The 24,272-nt window shown below is 38.6% G+C and overlaps 1 protein-coding gene across 19 annotated transcripts in view; it reads left to right on the top strand.

Moving 5' to 3' along the window:
* Window positions 1-24,272, top strand: part of RALYL (RALY RNA binding protein like) — a 612,319-nt gene that overhangs the window by 254,279 nt on the left and 333,768 nt on the right. Inside the window, exon 1 of one of the 19 annotated variants that reach the window (XM_073330681.1) lies at window positions 596-643. The exons of the other annotated variants lie outside the window; for them this stretch is intronic. Within the exon in view, the coding sequence (XP_073186782.1) occupies window positions 610-643 (34 nt within the window). The 5' untranslated portion in view covers window positions 596-609. Of the gene's footprint in view, window positions 1-595; window positions 644-24,272 lie in introns of those variants that run through there. 19 annotated transcript variants of the gene reach the window in all.

Genomic DNA, 24,272 nt, shown 5'->3' with positions numbered 1-24,272 from the left:
TTGCACAGCTTTCATAGGCAGCAGTTCAAGTTTGTGCTATTTAGTAAAAACAACCATTGGGCTCCAGTAAATTCCTGTAGATGTTGCTCCCCCTCTTGCTCACTACATGATTTCATTGGCTGCTGTAATGATAGTCAATTGCAGAGTTAAATGTATATAACAATGGAGGTGCTGATATTAGAAGCTCTCAGGGTAGAAACCTAGGGAAAAATGCCATCATCTTTATAATCTAATATAATAATCTAATGTAAAAGGTATTGCAAAGGATGGGGCAAGAGGGTTGTGAGAATAAATGGCTGATTTAAAAATTGAAATGTTTCTCTCAAAAACATCACTTCTGAGAATCTTCTAGAATCAAATATTTAACATATGATTTCTACATGTGTTCACTCTTTTACATTTAGACACTTAGAATCAAGTATCCTGGAATCCTTGTAGGCCCCAAACTCTCATGGAAATCATTAGGAGTTTTGGGTGTAAAAGGAATGCCAGATCAGGCTCTCAAAGGGTGAACTTATCTTTTCAGCTGCTCGTAGCTGATCTTGATTGATATTTTGCTCTTCTAGAAACGTGAAGAACTCCCACTGACATAAAATGAGAGTACACTGCATGGAAGTAGAGAGAGAGAAAGCAGATTTCCGTGGTGAGCTTTGATCGTAGAATTTTGCTGCCTCTTCCTTCTAAATTCCCTTTAAATATACTTTCCATTCGACTCACTTTCACTGTCATTTTCCATATTTTTCATGGCCTACACTTCACTCTGTTATCACTCTGATGCTACTGTAAGTTGCAAGTAAATATTCACTGAAAGCATTAGCAGGGAGATTGACTTGTAAATAATTAAATTTAGAACTCAGCATTAGGCTCAACATATAGAAATAAAATACATTCTGTGTGATTTTTTCCTCTAGTCTTTCTTACAATTGTTGAATTGTTTGCTGTACTGAATACCGTCATAAGAAAAAAAAACATAAATAAGATTTTATGAAAATGAAATAGGAAGCAGTAGATACAATTCATTGCAGTATTGCAGTATGAAGCTGCTGCCACATGTACTCAGACTTTCTAATGGGCTTTCACAATCAGCCATCTGTAAGCTTCCACTAGGTATGGATCCTGTAGTCTAGCTGTTTATTGTGAAATATTGTATAATGTCAAAATGTCTGAAAATACCCACAGTGCATATTGTGCAGCTATAAACTATATAAATGGTAGGGAGGATAGAATTGACATTGCTATAAAATAGTTTATTTGTTGAACCATGCTTAAGAGGCAAGAGTAAAATGGAATAAGGTGGACGACATTGTGGTGCGTCTTTATAAAGTAATGTCATACACCCACACACACTCTTTTTGTTTTTTTACAGCTGACATGCTCAGCTAAATCTCTGCCTTAAAGTGAGAGGAAAAGTGAAATGAAGAAGAAATGTTGTGGATTATTAATTTAAAAGTAGAATGAAATAAAAACAAAATACACTAAAAGTGTTGCACTAGGAAAACCTAATGGAACAATGGCCATTGCTCCATAGTTGAAGTAGCCACCTTGCTCCATTGTAAGTCTAATTTTTAGCTACCCTGTGGCTCTATTGCTAGTATAACTGTTTGACTGCAAATTGTCGTACTTACCCAAAGACCATTTATTGTCTTGCAAAGTTTGAAGAAAATTCATTGAATTATTTTTCAAGATAGACGTGTATTGAAGGGACCGGATTGGGATGCAGAATAATCCCAGGTTAGTTCCTGGCTCTGGCACAGACTTCATGTGTGATCTTGAGCAAGTCCCTCAGTTCTCCATGATTAAACTGAAGTACATAGTACTTCTCACACTCAAAGGGGATTTGAGGGCTAATTCAGTATTGTTTGTGAAGCATTTATGTACTGTGTTGAGGAGGGCCTTAGACACATCTCAGGCCTTTGACTTTAATGGTTGCTATGGGTACACAGCACCTCCTGGGATCAACCGCTTGATGTATAGTTACAGTTCCTTTAAAAAGTTAGACAGATTTGAAATCTGTCATAGAGCCTAATGTTTCTTTTGGTTTGTTCTGTTGAAAAACAGCTTGTTACATTCCCTTTAAACTTTCCATATAGTTAAATCTCCTTTAAAAGATGTGCATAAACTATATTTGAAATTAGATTGTAATTGAGTAAACTGTTAACAGTTGTTTTATAACCATTATAATCTGAGAGTGTGAGAGGATGCCAGGCTTTTAGGATCCCATGTTGAGGCATAGAGCTCTTCTGCTGATTTGCCCTGATAGCTGCATTAGTCTCATCAGGGAAAAAAAAATTGGCAAGGAAAAGGCTGAGTGGCTTTCTGAGGTGACAGGTAGAAGGAGTTCATGCCTTCAGAGAGACATCCTGGGAGTAAGCCATCTTTGGACAAAGGTTGCAAGTGCAATTATGGAGAACTACTTGAGAGTACAGGCTTGCTTCTTAAAGTGTAGGTTAAAGGCAAATCCCCATCTAAGAGAGTATTTGGGAGGAAGACAGTGTGTGGCTGGGTCAGTGATGGTGGTTTGTAAGAGTCTGAAGTTCCTATTTAAAATGTTTATGATACAGAGTGGGTGCATATGTGCTGGGATTTTTATGGACTGTAAACCAGAGCTATGCAGAAGTGTTGGGGCAGAGTTAGTTGTTTTTTGGAATGTGTGATGTGATATCTTACACACATTACATGTGTTTTAAATAGATTGTTCATGTACCATCCCTTAATTGTTCATTTCTATGCTTTTATCTATTTAGTTAGGTATATCAGGAATATTATAATTAAGATATTTCTCAATTTAGTGTTAATTTAGCAACCTTTACCTTAAAGGAAAATTAGAGTTTTATGTGTGTGTGTGTGTGTGTTAACAGTGACCAACAGTATGATAACCTAGGTCAGCTACACGTCAAGAGTCAAGAATTCATCGGTTGAAGATGTGCAATGATGGTTCATAAATTCAAGGAATAAATGTTGGTATCTGCACATCTGGAATTAATACAAAATACTTCTGAGAAATACCTACGGTGTGTTTCTGGCTTGTACAAAAAATCAGTGGTAAAAAGGTAACAGTATAATGCAATTTAATTTTCCTACCATTTGTAATAAATGTACATTTTAAAAGACTCCCTTTGAATTCTATAAAATGTTTCATAAACTTTGGTTAAATGGGCCCTGAAGTCTTCACAGTAACTCTCATCTTGCATTATATACATTGTTTCAGGCATCAGCCTACTTTTTATCAAGCTAGTTGAACGGTTAGCCTCAAACATAAAAAGATACAGCGTTCAGCAGGCCCACTGCATTTAGACTTGTCCAGAATCAATGGAGAGTATATAACTTCTGTCCAAAATGAGTTTGAGGCATGAGTTAGGTGAAAGAGCCGAACAATTCCAGCAAATTTAAGGATCAGATGAATACTATTCTGCTAGGAATGGCTAAAGCACTTATTGTGAAAAGTCAGCGTCAGACCACACCACAGGTAACCGAGAGGGTGTTTGAGTGAGCAGAAAAACAACACAATAAAAGAGAACGGGTTGGAGACAGAAGAATTTTAAGGAACTGAGCAGACAGATTTAAAGGCAGACTAGATGAGATAAGCAAATACATAGGGACAAAATGTATGGAACTTGAAAATTATAAAGGACAAATAATATAAAAGGTATGTTCACAGTGGTCAGACTTCTTACCAAAAGGTTTTCTCCACAATCAAACATAATAAAATATTGTGATAATGAAGTCCTCACTAAGAGATTAATGTATCAATCGGTATGCCCTGCCAGAGAGACACATGATACAGGGCCAAAAAAAAAAAAGAAAGAAAGAAAGCATGGAGCCAGAGCCATCAATTCTGCAAGAGAAAGTGGTGCATGTTGTTATGAAAATTATGTTTGGGAAAGCACTAGGGGTAGATAACATGCCTGTAGAATAGTCAAAAGGAATTGGCAAATGCTGTACTCATCCCATGTGGAAAATTTGTAATGATATGTGAATGCCTAGAAATTGGCCCGAGGATGAAGGGAATTTTTCTACCCTTACCAAAAAAAAAGAGAGATAAGGTTGTAGCAAATATCACACCATCTGCCTGATATCATACGAGATGAAAGTCCTATTCTGCATAATCTAGGATCACATGAAATGAAGGATAGAAGCAGAACTACCAGCACTGGTAGTTGAGCTGATTTTAGAGAGCTGATTTTAGGAAGCACTGAGGCACATACAACCAAATTGCAAATATCCATCACACCATTGACAAAGTCAGAGAGTACAATCATCCACTGATCATATGCATCATTGACAACTCAGAAGCATTTGATACCATCTGATATGGCAGTCTTTGGAGGACACTGGCAGACATGGGAATTCCAAAGCATCTCACTGAACTCATTGCAAGTTTCTACCACCATCAACAGACCGCAGTCTGAACAGCAGAAGCCCACAGTGAATTGTTTTCTACTGGGTAGGGTGTGAGACAAGTGTGTATTTTGTTCCCAACCCTCTTTAACATTTTCACAGAATTTATTATGAGACAAACCTTGGAAGGTTTTGACAAAGTGGAAGCAGCTGGGATTTCCGTTGGTAGACACCTCTTAACTGACCTCAGATGTTCTGATGACATGATGCTCTTTGCTAAAACCAACAGTACACTGCAACAAATGTTGGAGTCCGTAAAACACCGGGAGGAACATGGATTGTTTCTGAGTGCAGCAAAAACAAAATTTATGTGCGGTGACACAACTAACACAGAACAAGACACAAGTGAACATCAGCCTTAATGGCCAAGCTGGAGAGGCAGTAGATGATTTAAATTATCTAAGATCATATATATCCAACATGAAGGCTTCTGAAATGTCTCGCCTCTTCCCAAAACCAAGAAGAAAATAATGTTTTTTCCCCCAAATCAGTTTATACTTTGGACTTTCTAATTAATATAGATTACTACCGTGTGTGTGTGTGTGTGTGCTTGCACATATTTCAGATTGAAAATTAATTTTGACATTACACAGAAACCACAACACTTCCTGGACTTTAAATCATGGACCTGGTTCTTTTAAAAACACACAGTTGGGGTCCACAACTCTTCCAGGATTAAGAATATATTTTTCCTTCTCTGTTTCTTGAAGCATTTAAGGAAAAAGTAGAATGGCTCCCACTTGCTACTTCAAATTTTAATGCCAGGTTTTATTCAAAACAACTTTCTAATAATCATTGAACAGATTAATTTGTAAATACGTCTTCCTTATTAATAATATGACAAATCTGATAGGGGCTTTATTTGATAGAAAGCTTCAGTAGGCAGATGTCATTGTATTACAATGAAATGTATATTAAAATATATTTTTAAAGCAAGAAGCCCATAGATCCTGCCTGTTTCTGACTGATCTTTATCTCATTTTCCTTCATTTTTGTTATATCCTTGTGTCTGTAAAATTAAAGGACAATGTAATTTTGCTACACACCCATTCTCCTTTCTTCAGTCAATTTTCCAGTCACTTATTCAATATTTTTTTAAAACTTAGCATAAAGTAGTTCTACCTGATTTTTTTCCCCTTTAATATCAACACTCCTTAATTTCAAAACTATATCTTCTGGTTTTTGAACCATTGGCAGCATAAAATGAATGACTTTGAAGTCTCCTCTTCTCAAATGAAAATATACTGAATTACCAGAACTGTCCTCCATAACTTGAATACTTGAAACCCAATATCTGTCTTGCTGTAGGCCTCACCCTTTCCAGTGAGATAGTATCCTCGTTCTGGTACAGTAACCAGCACTGCACATAGTCTGTCAGATTTGATCTAAGAGGTGCTTTACATAGTAATACTATAACATCTTGCTTTGTAGTCTATGCCTTTTCACTCATGTATTATTACTGAAGTGATGTTGCCCTTAGAGGCAAATGCTAGCTTTTAAAACAATGTTTATATTTTTTATTCGAAAACTGTACCTATCCTATGCTCAAGTTGCATACATAATACAAACACACACACAAATGACAAACGGCACTAGTGACAATATAATGAATATGATGAAATACCAGGGTTAAGAGTAACACCTTTTTAATTAGGCCTATAATATTTAAGTCTTGAGGTCCCCTGTTGCAATCATCATACTCTGAAACAAGGAGGACTTGATAGCAGTCCCTTCTGAGTCTGTCGGTGCCCCACTTCCTACTAAACCACAGCAGTCATTGTTGAGGATTATCAACAATAGCACTCCCTAGCACTCCCTAACTACCAGTGGCTGAGTGCACTTTATCTGCAGCTCTCAGCTCCTCCTGGCTGAGGAGACAAGAGTATTCGGAGGGTAGGTGGGTGGGAAAACAGAACTAGAAATCATATTAAATTTTCATACATTTTCAGTGAGTGTGTCATAAAGACTTCTTTATGAACCAAAGCATTTACTCAAAGTGCCTTTTGCATCATGCCAACATGAGAACATATTTTTCAGCAGATTATTGTAGAGGGTAAGACAATATTCCATGACCATGCTGAGTAAAATGCATTATGGTATGTCCTCTAAAGAATAAAATAAACCTTCCCCCACCACCCCATATCTCCGGCCCAAGCATAATCTTGTCTGGAGAGAATTCAACACAGTCAGAGATAGTAATATATTAACATTGTTACATTGTATATACATTAGCTATATTCTTGTGGCAGGACTTCTCTTGTAGGGGTGACTATCAGCACTGTCTGTGAGATTGAACTGTTCAGGAACACTGCTAAATGTTTATGCCTTGGAAAGCAATTGTTCTTTTGGACAAGGTTATTTCAAATTCCTGATTTAGCTATTGTAACTAGACCGTCTGTATTACAAACAGCTCTGTGCAGATTAATTGCATCCCTATATGGTCACATCCACCAGCCCAAACTTATATGATGCACACATGACGATTTAATGGTCAGACAGTAATAACCAAAGGGAGAACAAGGTTTTTTCATGCTCTCAGACATTTTTTCTCTTCAGATTCTGCAGTCTGCACTCTGCTTTCAGTAATATCAGTCAGCATTTCACAGTTCTGTGTCTGAGGTACTGCTGCAATGTGGCAGAAGGAAGAAAGAATTGGTGCTGGCCTGGAGCCTTCTTGTAGAATGATTCTGTCTTGCAACCGAACTCTGCACTCCCTCACAAGTCTATAGGGCAACAGTTCCCCAAGAGGCGCACCCAGGGCAGCAGTTCCCCAAGAGGTGCACCCAGTGAAGGAGTCCTCATCGCTTTAAATTTGTGTGTTGAGCTTAAAGCATTTCCTAAGGGCTCAAAAGTGAGGAAAAGACATCAAGGACTAAACACTCCTTTTTATAGATCATAAGGCAGAAGGAACCACTGTGATCAGCTAGTCAGACCTTCGTAACACAGGCCGTAGAACTGCCCTGAAATAATTCCTGTTTGAATTAGAGTGCAGCTTTTAGAAAAAACATACACTCTTGATTTTAAAATTGCCAGTAATGAGGAGTCCACCATAACACTTAGTAAATTGTTCCTGTGACAGATATGGCAATTTCCTGCCATATCCTTGGGAGACCTTAATGAGTTAAGTTTAAGTATCGTTTGGGCCCATTGTATTAAATGAATGGAGTATATATTTTGAGACCTGGGTGTTGAAAGGACTGTATTGAACAATGTGCCAGACAAGAATGAACTTTTCGAACAAAAATTGTAAAGTGGTTTTCCTGGGAAATATCTAGGGGGAGGCAAATGCAAATTCCCCACCTCTGGATATGCAAAAACCCAGCTTTTTTGAAGTTATGCTCAGGGGAGTGAGCCATTTTCTGCTGCTCACTTGTTCCATGCGGACAAATCTAAGGCCCGAGCTATATAAAGGAAAGACTGAACAGTTCATGGTCGTTCTTGTTGTGAATCTGAGACAGCTATGAACTTGCAACCACAGGGATCACCTAGCTGCATGTTTTGAAAGACTGACACCTCCCAGAGCTCAAGTTTGGAATTGTGGTGACCTATGGTAAGCTTTGTAACGTGTAGATTCTTATATTGTTTTTAATACATTTTCTGTGATGCTTTCACAGAACAAATATGCTTGCTTCTAGAGAGCTCTGTGGTAACTTGTGACTGCTGACAATTAAACTATTCATAACCTCTGGAGAGAAAGCAAAAAAAAGGTGCTGTCCTTTTAGATGGTCTGGCTTGCTGGGGTTATCACAGAATAGGTAGTGAATTGGACAGCTTTGAAAACCTCTAGACAGGAGGGAGAGAGACCAGGGCCTCTGCCCAGGTGATGGCTCTGGAGCCTAGAGTGATGGCTCAGGAGGTGATGGCTCAGGAGCCTGGAGTGACTAGCCTCGAGGGACCATGAGGCAGAATACAAGTGGAATTGCCCAGTATTGTGACACTTCCAATGGTCAGTACCAATGGTCAATTGTGACGCTTCCAATGGTTAATTACTCTCACTATTAAAAATTTACGCCTTTTTATACTTGGCATATCTTTAAAAAATCCCCACCGCTGCTAACACCACCGTGGCTCCTCTAGTTGTATCAAAAGTGGGAGCACTAGTATAGAAAAATTGTCAGTGGGTCTTTAACTCCCATGTCATCTAGATCTGTTCCGAGCAGGGCTGCATGACAGGGTTAAATGCCAACAAGAGGTCTGCATTAACACTCCCACCTTTTAACATGCTGGCATACTCCTACCCCCTGCTGCTGGTGACTTTCCACTAATTTTTAATTCTACCCGTCAGCAAAGATGACACACAGGGAAAGAAACATCTCTGTCACACCGGTCCTCAATAACAGTATTACAGAGGCAGGAGGCATTCCTACTGCCATAGCAACATTGAGAGTACTAGTGTAATGGCAGTGTGAAAATTTCATTTTGTCTTTAACACCCGTCTGTGTTCTGTGTTTGAGCCACTGCCATTTGTACTTTCAGTGTTCTTGGGATGAAATTCACCCCTCTACACAAGGGACCAGTACAAGGCCTATGCACCATTTTAAGTCCTCAAAATAGGAGTAAATTTCAACCTTAGCTGCTACTGAATAGTGCTAACACTAGAAGAAATGGGATACTAATAGTCACTTCCTTAGGTCACTTTGTCCTATATTTCACAGGGACATGGCACTTTGTACTTTGAAACTAGCTTATAAAAATAGAAAGCAACCAAAGTATCTTTTTGCTATAGATATGCGGATAATTTGAGATGCAGCCTCTTCCATAAATTGAAATCCTGATAACTTAAAAGATCTAATTTATAAAATTCATAAGTGGGCGCATTTCAATTTCTCTTAGTGCTATAGCATGTACATTTGGAATTACCATTCTAGTTTCTTACTGCATGACATCTGGTAAACTTTCCTGATAATCAAGAGCTGAATAACTTACAAGAACATCTGCAATCAGCATGTAATCAAATTCGATGGAAATATTCAGACATGCTTTTTGCATTTCCCGGGCAAAAAATATTTACCAGCACTATTTTAAGTACTGCCCTTTAATGTTGCTGATATTAGCATTCTGAAGTTACAACCCTGCATCTGTGTTAGTCTTAGAATTAAAAATCATTGCAACAATGCTTTCTCTTAACATAAATTGGCCATATCTTGCCCATATTACTCACCCAAGAATCCTGTTGAAATCAGTGGCATTACTGGCATAAGCAGAATGTGCTCTTTTTATTAGTAATATAGCAGATATAATTTTTAGAAAGATAGAAATACTTTAAATGGAAAGGAAGATATTTTTTTCAAAGGGGAGATTTAGCAAGAATGTAATCACATTAGAGCAGTACCTGGTGGTACTAATGGAAATAAAATATTGTATGTTGCATGCGATGTGGTTGGGGAACTGAGACTTGCATGTTAAAAGGGCAATGTTGATCCCTCCTGTGTACGTTCAGAAGTCTTGAAATAATTAGTTCTGTCAGATAATTAATTTTTATTGACAAGGCCAAGTTGAGATCATACAACATCACGCCTGTATTATAATTAGTTGAGATGATATGATTATATGAAACTAAAATAATCAATTCACAGTGCCATAGTTTATGAGATGGGCTGCATGAATAATGCAAACTTCTTTTTTCATGAATATTTATACAGACTTGTAAAGGAATTAGCTTTGGCCTTGTTTGTGAACTTTTTGAGGTAAAGATTCATCCCTGAACTAGATTCAGGGGATGGACCACTTCATGATTACTTGTTCTGATTACCTCTGGGGCAACTGGCATCTGCCACAGTTGGAAGACAGGATACTGGGATAGATGGACCTTTGGTCTGACTCAGTATGGCCACTCTTATGTAAACCACATTCAGTGATGAGTCATTCCTGTGCTAGGCTCCAGTCAGTCCACAAGCCAGGAGCTGGTCTGATGATTCTCAGGGCAGGAATATAAGCCTTACAGGAGAAATGGCAGTTCAGTCTGCTTGGAAATGTTCTCTTCCTGATGGTGTTGACAGCCTCCATAGACCTCAGTCTAATCCAACCCTCCTCCAGCTCCCGCTCCAGCCTTGTTCCCAGTCCTGTTCCAGCTGTGCCCTTGCTCCAGCCTAGCTCCTAGCCCTACTCTTGTTTTATTCCAAACACACTTCCAGATCCACTTTGGATTCCAGATCTGACTTCTGACTCCAGTTCCTGGCCTGCTGCCACCATGGCACTTGGCCTGACCCTCCATGTTTCTGTATCTGACACCCTTTTATGTTTGCTGTCTGTGAGGATCCAAGTTTTACCGGCATAAATGTTTCTGGAAACTAAACTTCAAAAATACATGAAGGAATATTCACAGAATTTTAAAGCAGTTGCATACTCATCCAGTGAGGGAATGAATAGTAATATGTGACGTACAACATCATAAGAACATAAGAATGGCTGTTCTGGCTCAGATCAATGGTCCATCTAGTCAAGTATCTTGTCTTCTGACAGTGGCCAATGCCACATGTTTCAAAGGGAATGAACAGAACAAGGCAAATTATCAAGCGACCCATCCCCTGTCATCCATTCCCAGCATCTGGCAGGCAGAGGCTTAGGGACACCGAGAGCATGGGGTTGCAGCTGTGACCAATTTGTCTTATAGCCATTGATGGACCTATCCTCCATGAACTTATTTAATTAACCCATTTTTTTAACCCAATTTAATTTCATTGGGTGACCCCTGGTTCTTGTGCTATATGAAGGGGTAAAGAATGCTTCCTTATTCACCTTCTCCACACCATTCATGATTTTATAGACTTCTATCACATCCCGCCACAGTCATCTCTTTTTTTTCAAGCTGAAAAGTTCCAATCTTTTTAATGTCTCCTCATATGGAAACTGTTCAATACCCTTAATCATTTTTTTCCACCTTCTCCATATCTTTTCCATTTGTAATATAACTTTTTTTGAGACAGGGCTACCAGAACTGCCTCCAATATTCAAGGTATGGGCATACCATGGATTTATATAGAGGCATTATGATATTTTCTGTTTTATTATCTATCCCTTTCCTAATTGTTCCTAACATTCTGTTAGATTTTTTGACTGCCACTGCACATTGAGTGGATGTTTTCAGAGAACTATCCACAATGACTCCAAGATCTTTTATGAGTGGTAACAGCTCATTTTGGCCCCCTCATTTTGTGTGTATAGTTAGGATTATATTTTCAAATATGCATTACTTTGCTTTTATCAGCCTTGAATTTCATCTGCCATTTTGTTGCCCAGCACCCAGTTTTGTGAAATCCCTTTGTAACTCTTCGCAGTCTGCTTTGGACTTAACTATCTTGGGTAATTTTGTATTATTTGCAAACCTTGCAACCTCATTGTCTACCCCTGTTTCCCCAGATCATTTATGAATATGTTGAACAGCACTGGTCTCAGGACATAGCCTTGGTAGACCACACTATTTATCACTCTCCATTCTGAAAACTGACCATTTATTCCTACCCTTCCCCCCATCTAAAACAGTTACTGATCTATGAGAGGACCTTCCCTCTTATCCCATGACTGCTTACTTTACCTAAGAGCCTTTGGTGAGGGATTTGTCAAAGGCTTTCTGAAAGTCCAAGTACACTATATCCACTGGATCACTCTTGTCCATATGTTTGTTGACCCCCTCAAAGAATTCTAATAGATTGGTGAGGCATGATTTTCCTTTACAAAAGCCATATTTACTCTTCCCCAATATATTGTGCTCATCTACATATCTGATAATTCTGTTTATTACTATAGTTTCAACCAATTTGCCTGCTACTGAAGTAAGGCTTATTGAGCTGCAATTTCCAGGATCATCTCTGGAGCCTTTTCTAAAAATTGGCATCACATTACTCATCTGATACAGAAGCTGATTTAAGTGATAGGTTACATATCACAGTTAGTAGTTCAGCAATTTCATATTTGAGTTACTTCAGAACTCTTGGGTGAATACCATCTGGTACTGCTGACTTATTACTGTTTAATTTATCAGTTTGTTCCAAAACCTTCTTTGCTGACACCTCACTAGGTACAAGTAAACAAGCTCCTGAAGAGTGAATAAGGAAGGTTTTCATGATTGAGTCGTATTGGCAAAAATTCTCAAATGCTTACTGAATAGTTTCAAATAATAAACACTGAGGAAATCAAAGTCTTCTGTTGTATCGTCCGCAAACAGAAAAAGAAGATGGCTGGGATTTTTGAAAGGGATTACATAATAGTGGCCCCACTGAAATCAATCAGTCTTATTATGGACTTCAGTGAGAGCAGATTTAGGCCAATAGTGGACCCTTTCAGATATCCCACCCACTAAATCAGAGCTTAGATATCATTATGGGCGCTATAGAAAAAAATTAAATAAATAGAAATTAATGGGATAAATTATTCATTGCAAATTATTTGCTGTTTGCAGTTTCTACTGCACTTTTTTTAGAAATTTAATGTCCCTTCACTGTGATGTACAAGATTCAGAGTAATCAATAAAGTGAATTATATAAAAATAAAATTCATTGGGGGTTTTCTTGACTGTCAGAATTGTCAGAGCTACTACAGCACAGGAAGATCAGAAGAATAAGTATCTTCTAAATGCATTAACCTATGAGGACCATAGTGCCATTTTTCAATATCTAATACATAATTTTAGCTTCAGAAACCTTGATGGGTGCCTGTAAAATGTGCTGGATTTTAATGTTTTGTTTTCTATTGCTGCTTGTAAAATCTTGCCGACAAAGCTTTATTTCTGGGTGTATTTTTTTCCCTTCAAAATAAATCAAAATCCACTTTGTACTTCAGAATTGCAGTGGAAACACTTTTTAAAAACATTGTTATTCAGGGGAGGAGGGGTGGAGTGTTGCACAGGCTACATCAGTATTAGAGGTTCAACTTATTTTCCAAGTTTTAAAAATATAATACAACATAAGGGCCCAATCCCATTCCCACTGAAGCAAATGCACTGGAGGAGAGAGAAAACCTCCAAGAGTGAAATTCTGATGCTATGACTTCAATGGGACTTTTGCCCCATTTATTTAGATGGGGCCAGGACTCCACCCCAATTGACTTCACTGGGAGAAGGATCAGACTCTAAATAAAACAATCCAGATTGTGCTATCTGTTTTTTTAACAGAATTCCCTATTGACTTTGATTCTTAAGCAGAGCACCTCATTAATGTCATTATTTATTATGCCTAGTGTGGTAGTGGCAAGAGACCACCCAAGAATGGGATCATTATGTTATGGCCTGCACAGACACAGAGTAATAAACATCTATGACCCAAAGAGTTTCGTCTAAATAGTCAAGGCAGATACTGGGTAGGGGCAAATCATACAAGCAGAGTGAACGGTGGAATGACAGCAAACCTCATGTTAGTGCCACAGATTTTTGGGTGTGTGTGTCGGGGGGGGGGGAATTGGGCATAGTTAGGAGAGGATTAGCTAAACAGACAAAAGACAGAGGAGACACAGAATAGAAGGAAACAGGGCGGTGGAGAAGAGGGAGGCAATGAAGGAGGAGGGATGAAGATCAGGTGGCTGAGGTGAAAAGTAGTTCTGAGGGGCTAGGCGAAACAGACATTTAGCACAGGCGAGAGAATGACCATCATGTCACAGCTTATTAACATTAGTGGGAGTTACAATTGAAGGACTAAATACTGCTTAGACTTAGGCCATGTCTACACTAGGACCATGTTACTGGTATGGGAATACTGGTTGTGACGTTATTGACATGAACTGTAACCCTATAGATCATTGTTGCAAACACTGTTATATATTTGCAGCAAATATTGTACAAAGGTTGTCGAGTGAGGCGTCTATGGAAAGGTTATGATTTGCTGGTTATGATTATGCTATCTGTATGCATGTATCATTTTTGTATTTGAAGCTATAAATATTGGCTATGTACTTGTATGTCAATGTGTTTGATTCTAAGTAGCACCAGTGAAGCATTTGGCCAGCTTACTGAGAAGATTTCAGAGTAACAGCCGTGTTAATCTGTATTCGCAAAAAGAAAAGGAGTACTTGTGGCACCTTAGAGACTAACCAATTTATTTGAGCATGAGCTTTCGTGAGCTACAGCTCACTTCATCGGATGCATCGGATGCATCCGATGAAGTGGCTGTAGCTCACGAAAGCTCATGCTCAAATAAATTGGTTAGTCTCTAAGGTGCCACAAGTACTCCTTTTCTTCTTACTGAGAAGAGACTCTTCAGATTAAGTGCCCAATCAAGAAACACTTAACTGACAATGGACCCTGGGAGACTCCAATCCACATGAGAAGTCTTCCTGGGAACCTTCGAAGTAGCATGTGAGCAATGGCTGCTCTCCCTGTAAAGAACGGAGTCATGCATGGAATTGTGACTCGCCCATCTGACTCCAAACTCCATCTCGCTGCTGTGATTTTCCACAGTAAGAACAAAGGGGTGTCCTTCCACATGGCAGAGGATATAAAAGGGCCTGGAAACCCCTCCATTTTGTCTTCAATCCTGCTTCTTACCTCTGAAGGAACTTTGCTTCAAACTGAAGTACTGAACAACGGACTGAATGATCCATCCAAATCTGTGGATGTACTCCAGAGACTTGATTTGAACCTGCAGTTTATTCCATCACTGCTTCAAGCCTGAACCTGCCATTACTATATGTTATTGATTCCATTTAACCAATTTTAGCTCTCATCTATATTTCTTTCTTTTTATGAAGAAACCTTTAGATTTTAAATTCTAAAGGATTGGAAACAGTGTGATTTGTGGGTAAGATCTGACTAGTATATTGACCTGGGTCTGGGGCTTGGTCCTTTGGGGTATTGGTTTTCATAACCATTCATCCTAATAAGGAGTGGCTGCTAGTGATGATACTGGGAAACTGGAGTGTCTAAGGGAATTGCTTGTATGGCTTCTGGTTAGCCAGTGGGGTAAAACCAAAATCTTCTCTGTTTGGCTGGTTTGGCGTGCCTAAATAGTAAAGGAACTCCAGCTTTGGACTGTAACTGCCCTGCTCTAAGCAATTTATCCTGAATTGATACTCTCAGTAGTGTCCCACCAGAGGCCGCTTCGTTACACGGGTATACTGTAAAAAGAAAAGGAGGACTTGTGGCACCTTAGAGACTAACAAATTTATTGTTGTTTAGTCTCTCAGGTGCCACAACTTCTTTTCTTTTTTGCGGATACAGACTAACACAGCTGCTACTCTGAAACCTGGTCCACTGTACTACACTAGCAAAGTGGCCCGAGTGTAGACACAGCAATATGGGCAAAGCTCCACTTTGCACTGGTATAGTAAAACTGTGCCCCTCAAGCAAATCAAACTATACCAGTAAAAGTGCAATTGTACCGATATAGATGCATCTACATTAGGCACTTCTGCCAGTACAGCTCAGCGCACTTCTTCACTTCACACTCCTGACCAACATAGCATTCTGCTGGCAGAAGTCTGCATGTAGACCTGGCCTTACGTGGCTGAATTGATCATTTACACTTCAGTGGGGCTACTTGTCTGTGTAAGATGAGTAGAGTCTTGTCCTCAGAGACAACTGTGCTCTTAGATGCCTAGATGCACTTCTAATGGAATTAGTACCCACTTCGAACCTTATCCATTAACTTCCATACAGACATTTCCCCCCTATTTTAATAGATATTTTGCATGCATTAGAACTGCAAGATCAGGATCTTTAATATTCGTCAGGAAAAATGTGTATCTCTTTCAAAAGTAGAATGTGAGATGCTGGATCTTTCTCCTTTTTGTCCAGGATGTTCTATCTGCATTAAATATGGATTCAGACAAAAAACCCTGACAACACTGTTTCAATAAAATCTCAACCAAAGGTTTTTGTTAATGTTTGTAAGTAATGCTGTGTTTATTCACTTGGATATTCTACCATAGCTGAATAGCCTTAGGAAAGTCAGTTTTTAGCTTCTTTGTTTCTGACAAGTAGCTGAAATGATTACAAACACATATAATTAGAGAAGTGACTTCAATTATTATGCTGTAGCATGAGAGATGGACCATATAGTTAGGAGAATCTAAAATCTGAGCGAAATTCCAGCTTTATTGAACCTCATGATAGAGTTTTCATAAAGGCATATTCTTAAATTAAAAATAACACCTGTATGGAAAAAAATTTACCTGCTATAGGTAGAAGTAATAGCTAAGACTATGGAGACTGAAATAAAATTGTGCAAAATAAATCTTTTTCAGTTTGTTTGCTTTTTGTATTTGGCAACAGCACTTTATCTATGGTCAGTTTTCACTCTTATCTGTCTAGATTGTTTTTGTTTGTGTAGGTCTTTCTTTCACAAGGCAACAGGGGAGAGAAACATTTTTTAAAAACAGGAAAATGATTATAAAACCATACATATTTCAGGGGGCTTAGGGCATATGTAATTTTTGAAACGGCTTTTAACAGCTTGTTTTAAATTAACCTAGTTCTCTTGGGTCCTTATATGGCCTCTATTCCCGTAAATTCTGAATCTCTCACAGTTTTTAATGTATTTATCCTCTCAACATCCCTGTGAGGTAGGGAAGTGCTATTATCTCCATTTTACAGGTGGGAAATTGAGAGATTAAGGGCCAGATTTGCAAAAGGCATTTAGATGCCTATTGATGCAGATAAGTGCCTAGTGGGATTTGCAAAAGCACCTAACTGCTTTGAAATCAATGGGAGTTAGGCACATAAGGAAGGGCCTACTGGGATTTTCAAAATTGCCTATCTGAATCTTTAAGCACCAAAATACCTTTAAAAATCTGTTACTAAAATCACATAGGAAATCTGTGAGGGTGCAGAAACATGAAGTCAGTTCTTCTGAAGTTCATGCTAGAACCCTACCACTAGATCATCCTTCCTCTCTAACATTCACTGGATTTCAGCTTGATGAAGTCCATTTCGTTCTTTTAGACTCCTGTCAGATCAATACGACCAAACAGCAAATTCTCTATGAATGGGTAAGGTATGTGGAATTTGCAATAGTTTCTGCAGGTGACTAATTGCAGATGGCTACTGTATATAATTATTGGTGAGAAAATGCCATTCAAAGAAAATTTTGGTGAAGAATTTACTTATTCCTTCAGCAGCAGTTGAACTGGGTTGTAGTCTCAAACGCTCAGATACCACAGGGATATGGTATAAGATGCTGAATAGAACAGGAGCTAAATTTTGCAATTGATACTCTTTTTTCTCCCTTCTTGCTCTGGGGTGGAAGTAAGTTACTACAGCTCTCAAAAGGATGTAACGTGCTTTCCTCCTCATACCTGGTTGTCTACACTGACCAGTTAGGAGGGGGTGGAGCCAAACTCTGCCTCTTTGTGGCCATTCCTAACCAGTTGCTCACAAAGGATGTTCCAAAGTGTAAAGGACTGCAGTCCACATGAGACCTGTACCCTGTTGTGTTCACAGCATGCATACATTAGATGGAAAACAAATACTGTTGCTGGAAGGGTGCAGTGTAACAATACTTTAATTTTCCTTAGAATTCAGAACGATAACACACAAGAACCTCAAAACACACAGAGAGAAAACAGTCTGCTCCTATGGCACAGAAGCACAGATCATCCTAGTTTGCTTCAAGCTGTCTCCAGACTGGTGAGACAACCCAGATCACATGGCTTCCCTCAGAGCCTCCTAGCCTACAAACACAACCAGAAAATCCCTCACATTTAAAGTGATAGCTTGTCATTTTTAACCTGTTTCCAATATACCATAAACCCAAGATCCAGGTAGGTTTAATAAGAGGTTGGTGGAGAGGGCTTACTCCTCAGCTCAGCTGAGTAAAACAATGACACAATCCCGCATTTAGCAACTTTTCCAAAATTAAGCAGTAAATAGGTGATAGAGCTGGGATTAGAAATCAGACAAGCTTGGCTCCCAGCACTGTGCTTTGTCTTTTAGACTATATCTTGTGTCTAGTAGTTATTAGCCAAAGGGATTGAGGGAACCAAGAACAGTTCCAAATATATCAGGAAAAACAAAATACTGGAGAGAAAGTAGGACCAAGGGAAAGAGGGTAAACAAGGAGGGGGATGATGTTACTGTTGATTCTGAACTGTCTATGATACTGAAGTACTTTTAAGTGTCTGTATTTAACATGAACAGTAAAATAAAAAGTTGGGACAATGAAGCTATGAGGAAGACTATGTAAATCCAGTTATGGATTTACAAAGCATGTAAAATACTTGGAACAATTGTACATACATAAATCCTGGGGTGGGTTGCTGATATGCGTGCTAATATATTAAAGGAGTTAATGACAATTATTTCTGAAGAGTTGTGAAGAACTGAAGATAAGAGGAAAGTAAATATAGCACTAAGTATAAGGGACCAGAAGCAAGTGGACTGGCCTAGCAGTTAGAGCTGGGCTGGGGTCCACACATCAGGGATGGTAGTTGGTGTGCCGGGATCAGAGGAATCACTAGAGTCGGGTTCAATAAACAATAGTTGGGGTCAAAATCAGACTGGGGTCGGAGAGTGGAAACCAGAGGTAGTACCAGGCTGGAATCCAGAGGCAGGAATCAGGGTCAGGCTGGGATCAGAGACCAGAGATCAAGAGATGAGATGAGGTCTGGAGTTGCAGCAAGCCCCAAATCTGTGTTGTTGCCCAGACAACTTCCTGGGGCATCCTTTAGGGCTAAATAGGGTGGTTGGCCCATCAAAGGGCTTCAGGATACTGTTACTCTGGGTCCCTGGGTCCTTAGGTCCCAGGCCTATCCCTGCAGCACCTATTCTCCACGGTGCTCCCTGGCTGTGGCTTTGCATGGCCTTCTGGTGGCTCCGTGGGAACATCAGGTTTCCCAGGCATGGGATCTAGTCCCTGCATCCTTATGCTAAGCTTCAAAAAGGAACCCTGGCTATTCATTTTCCATCAACCTACTAATGCCAGAGCATTTTACTTTATAGGCAACTAGTTAATGTTCACAATAACCTTGTTAGGTAAGTGATTGTGAGTATTATTACTCCCACTTTACAGATGGAGAGGCTGAGGTAGCGATATTAAATGAGCTGTCCAAGGCCATACAACTAGTCAATGCTGATAGAACTCGGAAGCTTCTAACTTCCTGCTTGGCACCATTGACCATGATGACTCTCAAATCTAACTTCAATCCCTAGTAAAATAACATAGCAAATATTAAGGGCCAAATTCTACCCCAATTATAGTTACTGGAAGTTTTGCTGTTGACTTCAGTGGGATGAAATTGGTCTAATTAGATGCTCTGTAAACAGCTAATAGATAACTGAGCCATGAGCAATTAAAAAAACAAACAGGTTCTTATAAGACACAAATTGTGATTTCAGTGAAGCAGTTGATGCTATGTCTTAGAAAATGTTAGTTGAAGAATAAATTCAAATTGGCTTGGGTATGAACATTGTCACATAGACTGACAACTAGCTGTAGGACATGACAAATGAAAACAATGAGAAATGACAAGTTATTGAGTTGTGGGAGAGTTGTCTAGTAGGATGCTACGGGGATCATCATTAGATCTGTTTTTATTTTAATATCTTTAATTATTTGCAAAAAGAAAAGGAGTACTTGTGGCACCTTAGAGACTAACCAATTTATTTGAGTATAAGCTTTCATGAGCTACAGCTCACTTCATTGGATGCATAAAGTGGAAAGTACAGTAAGGAGATTTTATACATACACACAGACCATGAAAAAATATACATTGTAAGGAGAGCGATCACTTAAGATGAGCTATTACCAGCAGGAGGTTGGGGTCGGGGGAGAGAAAACCTTTTGAAGTGATAATCAAGGTGGGCCATTTCCAGCACATTTCCAGGAGTTAACAACAACATCTGAGGAACAGTGGCGGGGGGGAAGGGGGAGAAGGAATAAACAAGGGGAAATAGTTTCACTTAGTATACTTTCCTGCTGGTACTAGCTCATCTTAAGTGATCACTCTCCTTGCAATGTATATTTTTTCATGGTCTGTGTGTATCTATAAAATCTCCTCACTGTACTTTCCACTTTATGCATCCAATGAAGTGAGCTGTAGCTCACGAAAGCTTATGCTCAAATAAATTGGTTAGTCTCTAAGGTGCCACAAGTGCTCCTTTTCTTTTTGTGAATACAGACTAACACGGCTGCTACTCTGAAACCTTTAATTATTTGGAAGAGTTAAATTTGCATATGGTATTAAACTTAGGAGTTACAAACGTCTTTGAGAGCAAAGAAATCATGTAAAAGGTCTTTGAAAGTTAGAAATAAGAAAACAGAATGAGATTGAGCCTTGACCTATTCAAGCTGACATATATGAGGACAATTAACACTAGACACAGATATTTAACTAAAGGGAAAGCAGTAATGTCAAAAGAGACCAAAAATTGGAACAGCAAATTCGCCATGAATTTGGCACGTGGTATGACAATAAAAAAGCTAATGACATATTGGTTGCAATTTATAGAAGAAACAAGTTGCTAAAAAGGGAGAGATGCAGTTGTCGTCCCCGTCCCCCCCCCACCTATACTTTCTGGTATCATTGCACCTACAGCCAGAAACTACATTCAGTTTTAAGCACCTCAGTAACAAAGATTTTATTACATTGGAGGAAATTCAGAGAAATGCAACAAAAGTGATAAAGAGGATAGAAGGAATGACTGATGAGGAAGTATTAAAATAGCAAACTAGACATCATCTTACTAAACGATAACTAAGAGGAGACAAGATAACTGGCTACAAATATAGTGGCTGCCCCTACAAAAGTGCCTCTCTTTCTCCCCAGCCCATGTGGCTAGGGAAAGAGGAGCCTGCTGATATCTGGGCCCAGTGATATGTGGAGCAGGAAGGTATTTCCCCCTATCCTGCTGGCCCTTTGCAGCCCCCTATTTCTGCTTGATGTACTCTCTGCCCCTTAGGGACTGACTCTTTCATTGTCCTCCTTCATTTTTTGGAGTTTAAATTATTTTAAAACAAATGTATTCACAGAAATAGCCTAGAATATTTTTCTGTGTGCTATGGCAAATCAGTATGTATTACATAAAACCCAGATTTATTAGAATGGATGTTCTTATTCACCTTATCCAGAGAATGATAAACTGCTTATCTCCTTGAGAAGAACAGCAGCAGCAGCAGCAGACCAAGAAGTGCAATCTACTAAGTCTTTTAAACCCCTTCATTTTCTTCCAGGCTTGGAAAGAATTGATATATTTTTTATTGGTATGATTCTCAGCACTGTCAGCATGAAAGGAGCTTTGTCCATGTTACAGACACAATGTGTCAAGCACTTCTTAAAAATAATTGAAAGAAAAAGCTGTAAAACCAAAACAAACAAACTGTACTAAAAAGGTCTGATCCAAAGATCATTGAACTCATTGGGAGGCTTTTCACTGATTTTAATAAGCATTATATCAGACCCAAAATGTTTTGACACTAAGGGTATGTCTGCACAGCAAAGAATAACCCGCAGCGGGCCTTGTGCCAGCCAACTCAGGCTTGCAGGACCCAGGCTGCGGGGCTGTTTCATTGCTGGGTAGATTTCTGGGCTTGTGCTGGAGTGCAGGCTACGTGACCAAGCCCATGTTTTTCTTCCCTGTGTAGACATACAGTTAGTGATTTAACAACAGGTGCCCTCTTCTCAGTAACTGATTACTCTTTGTTTGCTTACCATAGATACAGTAGCTTATTTTAAATGACCTTAAACCAAGAAGCAAGGCTTTCCCAAGCTACGTATGACAGATTTTTTTTTCTTTTTGTCCAAATAAATCTAAAATTCTTTCTTTCAGCAGGTGTATAAAATGTTATATTGTTTTATCGTTGACTAACTTTAGCTGAGATAAAACTATTTTAATGGCCAATTAAAGGGAATTAACATGAACACTGAATTTTGCTCATAAAATGTTATTGCCATTGTATGGTAAATCCATGCTATAGGACATTTCAGCCTAACAAAGAACACTTAAAATATTTTGATTGCAGTTTGAATCACTAAGAAATGTATGTTAACGTTGTCATTATTGTTACTGCTTAAATACACATCTTCAGACATTTAGAAAGGAGGGGAATTTCATATAGAATAAAAAGAACTTATACATGTTTTGCTACATGTTTTTGCTTTTCAGTGATAAACATGTATTCTTAATATTTACAGACTCTTAACCCTTGTGACAATGGACACATGCTATGAATCATGACAAAACATTGACCAACTATTAGCAAAATGCAAGTGTGGTAGGATTTATGGGACCATGAATTTCAGTCTTGAAAGCAGAATAGATTCTGGAGAATATTCAGATAAAGATGTCCTCATTCTAATGATTTATGTTTGGAAAGTACGAACATGTAGGGAAGTGCTACATTTTGCCCATTTAAGGATGGATAGGACAAGAGGTCACAAAAATGTTGTCTAGTTCCCATGCTATGGAAACCCGCACAACTCTTAAACAAGTAAATTTTCAGTGATTGTGGTTTTTTAGTATTTTTAATATTGTGCAGTTGTCAACGTTTTAATGAAATTGGCAACCAGAAATTATGTACATACCTAATTTTATTCCTATGGTTTTTGTGCATTGAATAAGCCATGAAATGTCATGTCTGAAAGACCTGATGGCGTGAACCAAACAGGAAAAAGATGTTTGGAAAACTCACAAACCTTATTGACCACATCTCCTGTTTGAAGCCTGTTGGGACAGTCAGTTTTTGTTTTGCTGAGGCTACGTCCACACTTAAAGCACCACAGCAACACAGTTGCAGCACTGTAGCTGTGTAGCTGTAGTGCTTCAGTGTAGATGCACGACAGCAAGGAGAATGGTTCTCCCATTGCTGTAATTAATCCACCTCCTCAAGAGGCAGTCGCTAGGTTGATGGAAGAATTCTTCCTTTGACCTAGCACTGTTTACATCATGAGCTACATCTCTCAAGGGTGTGAATTTTTCACCCCATTTTAGGACCTGGTCCTTCAAAGACTTACTTACATGCTTAATTTTAAACAGGTGAGTAGCTCATATGCTCAAGGTTAAGCATGTAAGTAAGTCTTTACAGAATTGGAGCCTTATACTGTAATGTCTTTGGGTCAAAGACAGTGGGTAAAATCCTGACCCCACTAAAAGCAATGGCAAACTTCCACTGATTTCAGTAGGGCCAGGGTTTCATTTGCCATGCATACCTGTTCTCCCTGTATAAATAATAGCATATATATATTATTCAAACATACTGTTCTAAAAACAAAGGAGGTTGCATTCATATCTACATAAAAATAAAATTCTGGTGGTCTTTTAGAAGCAAGGTTGAAAATTACTAAATTAGAGAGGGTTGTGATTTCAATATACCAAAGCATTAGTAATCTGCATGGTGAGGAATGATTTTAGTTCTTAAGTCAAGTAAGACAGTTTAAGGGTTTATTATTACTGCTGCAATTCTGAGTCAGTTTCAACATAACAAAACAAATCAATGCATTTCATCAAAAGTTGCATACTTATTGTGAAATAGTCTTTTTGAATATATATCTCTTATATGCCAGATATATTTATAACCACAGCTGGTATGCACAGAAGATATTTGTAAAACTGATATGGTAAGAAATTAACAAGATGATTGAGTTATATCTTATTAAAAGCTACAAGGAAATTAGATCAATTCAAATACTACGTTAGGTTCCGCAATAATTGCAAAAAGTAAATGGTTTTCTTTTTCCTTCAGTTGTCAGAGCTTAGGCATATCATTTTTACAATTCTGTAGATAAGAATACAGATATGCTGAGTACAATTCATTGTTCACAAATGGATATTGTTAGCAGGATGCAAAACTTATCGTAAGTTCTTTATCATTGTAATGGAGAATCCTGTGTGTCTTTGACTTTGTGAAATATGCACAGTTTTATTATACATAGCCCAGCAAGGCAATCCAATCTCAATTACACAACTGTTAATATTATTCTTATTCTTTGAATTTCAGTAACACATTTTCCTTACT

The sequence above is a fragment of the Lepidochelys kempii genome, chromosome 2 (genome assembly GCF_965140265.1).
Source record: "Lepidochelys kempii isolate rLepKem1 chromosome 2, rLepKem1.hap2, whole genome shotgun sequence".
NCBI classification, from domain to species: Eukaryota; Metazoa; Chordata; order Testudines; family Cheloniidae; genus Lepidochelys; species Lepidochelys kempii.
The sequence above is the reverse complement of the archived record's forward strand: the minus strand, read 5'-3'. Positions and strand labels throughout refer to the sequence as shown.